General features: G+C 40.8%; 2 protein-coding genes across 2 annotated transcripts; one reads left to right on the forward strand and one right to left on the reverse strand.

Moving 5' to 3' along the window:
• Window positions 1–907: 907 nt before the first annotated feature.
• Window positions 908–3,041, reverse strand: LOC307026923 (zinc finger MYM-type protein 1-like; the record flags this gene model as incomplete). The annotated part of the gene is made up of 2 exons (XM_079695081.1): window positions 908–1,458; window positions 1,865–3,041. The coding sequence occupies 2 exons, from the start codon at window positions 3,039–3,041 to the stop codon at window positions 908–910; spliced, it is 1,728 nt and encodes a 575-aa protein (XP_079551207.1).
• A 3,352-nt stretch (window positions 3,042–6,393) lies between these two features.
• Window positions 6,394–7,329, forward strand: LOC307026924 (olfactory receptor 52E4-like; the record flags this gene model as incomplete). Its single annotated transcript, XM_079695082.1, has 1 exon — window positions 6,394–7,329. The coding sequence occupies one exon, from the start codon at window positions 6,394–6,396 to the stop codon at window positions 7,327–7,329; it is 936 nt and encodes a 311-aa protein (XP_079551208.1).
• Window positions 7,330–8,971: the final 1,642 nt, after the last annotated feature.

Consider the following 8,971-nt stretch of genomic DNA (forward strand, 5'->3'; position numbering starts at 1 on the left):
GTTGGTTACTGTGATGTTCTACAGTACATTGTTGGTTACTGTGATGTTCTACAGTACATTGTTGGTTACCGTGATCTTCTACAGTACATTGTTGGTTACTGTGAATATCTACAGTACATTGTTGGTTACTGTGATGTTCTACAGTACATTGTTGGTTACTGTGATCTTATACAATACATTTTTGGTTACTGTGAATATCTACAGTACATTGTTAACCTACTGTGATGTTCTAGTTAGTACATTGTTGCTTACTGTGATCATCTACAGTACATTGTAGGTTACCGTGATCTATTCAATCCTATATACCCTTTTATGAAAACATTCACATAAAGTAGACAAAGCACTCAAATCCAATAAAAATAGGTGTGTCTGATAAGTCCAGTGTGCCACTTGTGCCACTTAGAAATGATTATATTTGTGTTCACTTAATTTTCACTTATATGTGCAAGTTAGCAAGTAGGTACTATAAATAACATTTGTGTCATTTGAACAAGGTATTGATGGTCCCTATGTGAAACCTTGTAGCTCACCATCCTCGGACAGCTAGCCAGGGACGTCGGAACTATTTTCTGGGGGGGGGTGCGGGATTTTTGCTGGGAGGGTCGGGGGGGAAACTCACACTATCAATGATTAACGAACTCGACACGTAGGCCTAATAGCCTAGGCCTATACATAACAGATATAGGCTACATAAACACACGCAGCATCTTAATTGTTACGAAAATGTATGAAACAAAATGAATGAATGAATTAATCAAGCCTTTATTAAGGAACATACTGTAGCCTAATAGGCGATAACATAGGCCTACAGCATTCAGAAAATCAACAGAATAATACAGCCTTTACGAACATAGGCCTAATGGAACATTCAGAAAAATAACGGTTTACTTTGCGCTCGTAAGGGCTTTTAAACTGTTCCAAAAGTAGACCTTCTCTCCGTTGTTCTGCTGATAAATTCTTTAAGCAGGGTCGAGACATCGCATTCATCGAGAAGGTCGCTATGCGCATTCATAATGGCCAAATGAGTGAGTCTCTCCTGCTTAATAGTATTGCGCAGCCACGTTTTCAACCTGCGCAACGCCGAGAACGAGCGCTCGGATGCCGCGACAGAAATGGGCAGAGCCAGACAGAGCTTTATGAGCCTCTCCGCTTCCGACAGCATGGAGCGGGATTGGGGCTGCAAGGTGTGCAGAATGGCCAATACATCCTGAATGGTTTTCACTTCTCGCCCCCTACACACGTCGCTCAGGATGTCCAGCTCAAGGCTTAGCTGCTCTCTTGAAAAGGAAGTCAGTTCCAGGGAACCCACATCCACTCGTTTCCCTTGGGCCGCCTGTAGAACTGCCTGCTCTCGCCCTGCAGCTACGCGGAGTCCTTCCTGGTCAAAGCGCCGCTCCACCTCTGTGCGCACCAAGTCCAGGGCCTCAAACAATTCCCTCTTCCACAGGCTTGGATATTCTTTAATAGTTAAATATAACAGTTAAACAACAACCAACAAATAGTTTCCATATGGGCTGCCTATTTAAGCTGGGTGGGTCAACCTTAAATTTTCAATTTAAATTCAAATTATGAATATGGTTTGTTATGAAAGTAGGCCTATACGTTATTTAGTCAGTTGATACCATTGTAATGAATTATTAATTGCAGGCTAATTTTGCAAATAAGCGTACATGGATGTAGTACATTATTATGAACTATGATATCGTTTTCTATGGATAGATCAAATCTGTCCACAAATGCTGGAGAGCACGCTCTGTGTGCGTATTTGTTGCATTCTTTCAACATTACAGACCGATGAGCTTTATGATTAATTTTAAAATACTGTTGGCATTATTTATTTATTTATTTAGGCCTATTTATTTACCCTCGTTCTCCAACTCCCGTTCCTCCTCCTCCGCTGTATGGCGAAAACGCGCTGGGGTCTTGCTGGTGCGCACTGGATGAGGAGGCTTCAAGTTGTAGCGCTCTGTGTATTGTTTGGTCTTGGCCACAAGGTCAGCGAAGGTGTCATCTTGTCTGAGTGTGTTCAGTCGCTGGCAAAGAAGTTTGGCAGCTTCCATTGATCCAAGGGCTGTGACTTTGGTGCCTTGCAGTGACCGAGCCACGGATTCACATGGCGTAAACATGGTAACGCAGGCAAACAAACCAAAGACTGTGCGCGTAGTGGTGCCCTTTTTGAGCAATCCTGCCACTTTGGCACGCGTCTCCCCCTTGACAATCCTGTCACTCTCCAAGGTCCTAAATGTCTGCAGCATCTCTCCATAGCATGCCAGCAACCGTGACAGTGCCACAACTCTGACGCACCACCGAGTTGGGCACAGGGCAAGCAGGTTGATCACTTCTCCACATCCAAAAAGAGACTGGTATAACGTTTTTCTCTTTGCTGAATCATTAATCACAACTGTGACTTCCCGAACAAAGTTCAGTGTATCGGCAACAAGGTGCACTTCTTTTGCCACTTCTTGCAACACTAAATCCAGAGAGTGGTTTGCGCAGTGGACAAACAAGGAGTCAGGACATGTTTCCTTTAATCTTGCCTGCACTCCCTTGAACCTCCCTGACATGTTGCTGGCTCCATCAAAACAGTAGCCTTTCAGCTTCTCCAGCGGCAGATTTAGCCGAACAAGGACATCTTTAATGCACAGAAAAAGCATCTCGGCGGTTGTGTCTGGAGCGTTGTAAAAGCCCAGAAAGAAATTCTGGACTTCAAGATTTTCATCTGCAAATTGTATACTGCATGAGAACTGTTCTTTTCCACTGACGTCGGTGGTCCCATCAGCAGTTAAGCCGAAAAAAGGACTTTCGGATGCTTTGGCTCCGATTTTCCTCTGGATGTCATGGGCAAACAGCTCCAGAACTTCATTCTGGATGCTGCCCGACATCCAATTGTCCCTCCTCTTCATCCAGTTTTGCAGGTCAGGATCAGCGCGTACCCTCTCGACCACTAGCTGCCACAACACCCCATCCCGATTTGCAGCTCCTCTCAGAGGGAGTCCCTGGCGCCCCAGGAATCTCACGCTGCTGAAAACGAGCTCCAGCATTTTCCGGGCTGTTATTTGTTCTTTAGCAGCAGCCTCAGACAAAAGCGCATTAATTGGCGTAGTTTTCAATGCAGCCAATCTTTGAGTCGCATCTAAATGAATGCGTGTTTTCTCGTGGTCTCTGATTTTCTCCTTTGCTTTTCTCCAGTTTGAAAAGCCCGTATCTTTCAAAAACGGACTGTCAGCTTGTTCTGACCCGACCAACTTGCGCTTGACAGCTGACCTGCACACACCACACACAATGCCATCACTGACCGCGATGTATTCCAGCCACGGCCACTCTCTGAACCAAGCGGCCTTGCAGGAACGAGTGAAGTTCTCACCCAACTTCTTGGCAGGAAAATTGTAATCCTGTGGTGGTTTGCATGATATTGCCTCTTCTTGGCTAGCACCGGGTGCTGGTGGTGGCGCTGGGGAGGAAGGACGAGGCCGAGGGCCGCCGGGCCCTTCGGCTGCCTGCTGCTGCTGTCCGGTTGCTGGCACACAGCCTCTAGGTGTCTCTCTCGGACGTTTAGCTGGGTCGGGCGGATTTGTAAAAAAATCTGAAATTCGTTTTTGAGACATAGGCTAGTTCTAGCTGGCGTAGTTGAACTCAAATCATGTAGCCTATGCATATGCTAAAAACAAATGAGAGCCGCGAACACAGCAAACATAAAAAAAAATCCCGCTACTTTTTTTTTTTTTTTTTTACACATAGGCCAACGTCACAGTGAGCTGTCAGATGCAGTCTGCATAGCAACAGCTATGCCATGTCAGCCAGGCTGCTGTATTGAGCCAGGCAGGGTGCATATCACATCAAAAGATCTGTATTAAGAAATACATGTAAGTCAGACAAATTGAGTTTAAATTCAGAATCTTTATTTTTATTTTTTTAACGTAGGCTAATCCTGTGATTCCTGAGGCTGACGGGAGGGGGTGCTGCCGCACCCCCCGCACCCCTAGTTCCGACGTCTATGCAGCTAGCAGTCTATGAAACTAAGGAAGTAGAGGCCACTTGATTTGGAGTTGATGTTTGTCGAATATCCAACCTAATATCAGTAGCGTGGCGTGGGGAAAAAATTAGGGGAAGCCAATAATACGTCCTTTCTTTTGGGGTGGGGGGGGGGGGTGTGGTGGTCAATGTAATAACGTAACCAGATGAGTGATTACAGCGCCCGGTATCATTTTACACACATTTGTATCATACAGATGCAGGACTTACACACGCCTGTTATCTGACCGGCAGGTCCGCACGCACTCTCCAGCCGAAACTCTAATAAGCATTCATTCACAAACTAAATCAGGAGACCTTTAACGTTTTACGTCCGGTTCGCTCCTTTGTTCCTCGCTGTACACAGCTCCAGTTTAGGCATTGGCCTGTCATCAGATTGTATTTGTTGTTGCTGCTGCAGCGGAAGTTTAGTACAACTATTTTTGATTAAATACTCCAAATCTCCACCCTCCATAATTGCACTTGCTTCAGTTGCTTGCTACTTTCTAACGGCGGTGAGAGTGGTGCAGTGACGCTATCTATCTTCTATCGATTAGATTTATGATTTGAAAATTATAAAAGTAGGGTAGACATGTGGATATTATCCGACTGAACAAAACGTGCATTTATCTAACAGGTTCGTTTTCCACTGACCTTATTTTGAGCTATTTTCCAAAACCCTGTGGAGAAATCCCATTGCTATTTTGTCGAGGGAAACCGAGCGCAGCTTACTTCCGCTTTTTGGGACGCGTCACTGCACCACTAAGTTGATGCGATTTGATTGGATTGTGAGGCAAGGGAAGCCAGCCGCCTCTGGCTTCCCTTGGCATGGCCCTGACCAATCACAGGTTGGCAGGGGCATGACGTGAGCCTCATCTGATTGGTCAATCCCTCCATTTTTTTTCACCAAGGGAAGCAAATTTCGGCTGGCCTCCTCTCGCAACAGAGAGTGCAATATACTGTTTCACCATAACATCTGGAGGGGCGCTGTTTCACTCTTTGTAAAATACTCAATGAGAATGGGGGAGAGACGGGCCGGCAGCAACACACAACAAAGAATTTCCGAAACTAAACGAAGTGTTTTTATTTATTTATTACAATTATAACTACAATCCGAAAAAACAGGGGAAGCCTGGCTTCCCTTGGCCTCCAGGAGAAAACGCCACTGCCTAATATCAAAATAAATGCTTATTTTACAGAGGTAGATATAAAAATGGGCCAGGTTTACATGCTGTTTCTCTCGGCAGTCTCTCTATCTGCCTGCTGATCAGCAGCTTTCACTAGCTGTTCGGAGCCATTCATCAATTAGCAAAATAAATCGGAGAATATCTGCAGGCAACCTACTTGATATGTCCAATATAGTCGTCCGATCGCCCTAATCTGAATATTATATCTGGGGTTTAAAACTCCTCCTTAAAACGTTTGTCTTCGTGGCAACATATAGAACATGTGGCAACATATATTTAATTGTTACAGAAAACATTTGAATCTCATGTTCAGCTATGTTTTACAATGGAAGAGTGGTCTGAGTCCCTATATATTTGTGCAACCTTGCCCATTGTAGGCCTCTTTGTCCAGCTGTTTGGCCAATCAAAAAAGCCAAACTGTGTTTTTCTGCAAGGTCAGCTTTTGTAACATAACAGTAAGGATGATGCCTTTACCACACTAGGTTGGAAACTGTGTAACTTAAAGTATTCAAATAACTTATATTCTACAATCCAATTAAATTATGTTTTGTTTTTTTAACAGAAAGTTCTTCTGTAAACACTTTTTTATTTAGTTTATATTAATGTGTGGATGGTGGTTCATCAACAAATACATTTATTATTTTTTCAAAGCACCAGTCCATAAGTCATTGCCATAACAATGCAACAATACATGTATGGTGAATCATACTCCAGGGAACTGTCTTCTGTTCAGAAGAAAATCACTCCTATAAAGATGCTAATCCTTCTGAAGATGTTACCAGTTGGTCACTGCTAGTATAGTGCTCACTACATGTTTCGTATTTGTTCAGAGACAGAATGAATGTTCGATTTGTCTCCTCTCTGTCTATTTTGGTTCTAAAGTGTTGGTGCAAAGCTGTGAATCCAAATCACTATAACTTGTTATTCATGCACAGTATTTGGTAATGTGTCATGATTAACAAAATGTATCTGAGCCCATAGAGGAGTGAAGTTGCGTGGACATATAATTTGGTAAGTTATTGAATTTGCTAAAATATGACTTTTACCACATTATCTCTGTATGCATTTCTTGTGTTATTCATTCTCACATGTTCGGGCTAAATCGTTCATGTGTACATAGTTGTTATGCTACTAACAATAATGACATTATTAACAATGAAGGCTTTTTCATTTTCTAGGCAGGAAGGGCATCAAAATGAACATCCACGATAATACATCCAATGTTTTGGTGCTAGAACGCTTAAATATCTCCTCTGAATACGTCTTTCCTGCATTTCTTTTTGCAACTCTGAGCTACATGATCATACTTTTCTGCAACCTTCTTCTAATACTTACCATTGTACTGAGCAAATCTCTGCATCAGCCCATGTATCTAATATTGCTGAACCTTTCTATCAGCGATCTCATAGGATCCACAGCTTTCTTCCCTCTGGTCATTAAGGGCATACTCACTAACAACAGGACAATGCAATACTCGGCTTGTGTTGTCCAAGCTTTCTTTATCCACATCTATGCAATAGGTACAATTTTCAGTCTGACTGCAATGGCATATGATAGATATATTGCCATATGTTGCCCTTTGAAATACAAAACAGTTATGACGAATGCTCACATTATGGGAATAATCACATTAGTGTGGATGAGTTCACTAGTTTTGATAACTGTCCTTTTTGGTCTGCTTTTGCGTTTACCACACTGTCGATCTGTATTGCACAACCCCTACTGTGATAACCCCTCTCTTCTAACTCTGGTCTGTGCCGACACAACCATCAATAATATTTATGGGCTCTTTATAGTTGCTCTTACACAACTGTTGGCTAATGGGACAATTTTGTACACATATCTCCAGATCCTTGTTGCATGCTTCAGATCCAAGAGAGCCGACACAAAAGCCAGAGCTCTGCAGACCTGTGCTACACATTTGACAGTTTTCCTCCTTTTGGAGTGTCTTGGTCTTTTTACTATCATATCATACAGGATCAAAGGTTTTTCACCACATTTAAGGAGATTCATTGGAATGTCAACTTTAATTTTCCCTCCAACATTAAATCCAATCATCTATGGACTGAAAACCAAAGAAATTAGAGAAAAAGTAGTGTACTTTTTCAGGAATAAAATCTTTCCATTTTAGGCAGGCAGCAAGGTTCAACTTCTTTTTCATGTCTTGCAACCTTATAAATACGTTATTTGCTACTAATTCTTTTTTGTGACTGCAAAACCTAATTTGGCTTTATGTTCATGTAAGGTTTAATTTTCTGACAAAAGATAATTTAAATACCGTGGGCTAATTATTGTACATGATAATGTGAAACAATAAATGTCCCATTTGGAACGTATAATTAATTATTGCATTATTATTTTACTGTTAACAAAATGTAAATAACCTTTATGACCTTGTCATGTTTTCTGCTCCAGGACATTCCCCCCCAATACAATTTTTGTAAAATCACCAGGATTTGTTACTTAAGGAATACTGTGACACACCACTGCTGTTTTTGCATATAAACGTAATTGTAAAAGGCAAATCTGTAAATGAAGTGTCTCCGAGTTTGCTTTGACAATGTACAGTAAATACATGTTAATACTAATTTGTTTGATTTGTTAAACTGTAAATAATAAGGAGGTAAACTGAAGACATGATTCTTTAGATTTTATTAAAATGTTAAGAAATGTCTAATTATCCCAGTCAAGCCTTCTCAGTTTCTTGGAACACATGTATTCATGTTACTGTGTGTGTTCACAATACAAATACAGCAGAGGGCGCCATAAGTACACAAAACCGTAGCCATAGCTACTTCGTATTGGTTCAGCCCCGTGTGGATCTTTTACATTTTGTGTGATTTTGCTGCTCTCTTGTGTATTTAAAGGTCAGCATTTACTGCAGCACTCAACATATACATACAGTGGAGCTTTTAAGGAGCCAGGTATTTCATTGAAGACTATATTATGAGTTAACTTAAAATAGCAATAACTTATAAGAATTGGAAGATAATGTGTTCCAGAAATGACGTACTTTGTTACTCCAGATATAATTTGAACGACATAGATCGAAATCTTAATATTTTATATTCTAGCACATTGATCAAATATATATATATATAGGTTTGGATCAACTATCAATTACACTGACCATTATTTTAATAAAGATTGCTGCTTACTTTATAAACTTGTTTGTATTGTTGTCTTTATAAATTGTTTTTGTTAGCTTATCTTTTGTCACCCATGCTGCCATTTTTGTGGCTATACATGCAGTGTGTCTTCATGTACTTTTGTCTTTGTCTTGACAATATTTGTTGGTCACAAACCACTAAAGTACATTTTTCTACATAATTGGACAACTAAGCAGAACTGAATATATTGTCTATTAAAATAATGCCTGCACGAGGCTGTAAATTAAATGATCAAATATGTCCAAATAATATACATTTATATTACAGCGTGACAATTGTAAAACATACTTGTTTCTGGTGATATTTTAGACTAAGGCTGTAGATTTGAGACATACAGCCTTAACTACAATGTTAACCCTCACCCTAAACAAAACTACATTGTGAGCATCCTTGATGTATTAATATTATACATCATAAAGACTACCTAATATGTTAGATCGCACATTCAACTTGTAAAAAGTAATTGCACATTGAAAAAAAATCTACGTTGTCCAAAGTTATCTGTTATAGAGTTTTGAGGGTACCCGAAATCTGTTAATAAAGTAAAATAATTACTTTTGTTTTACTACCATTATATTGGGCTTTTCGTAGGCTGCTACTGTT

This window comes from Notothenia rossii (genome assembly GCF_949606895.1).
Source record: "Notothenia rossii genome assembly, contig: scaffold_232, whole genome shotgun sequence".
NCBI classification, from domain to species: Eukaryota; Metazoa; Chordata; class Actinopteri; order Perciformes; family Nototheniidae; genus Notothenia; species Notothenia rossii.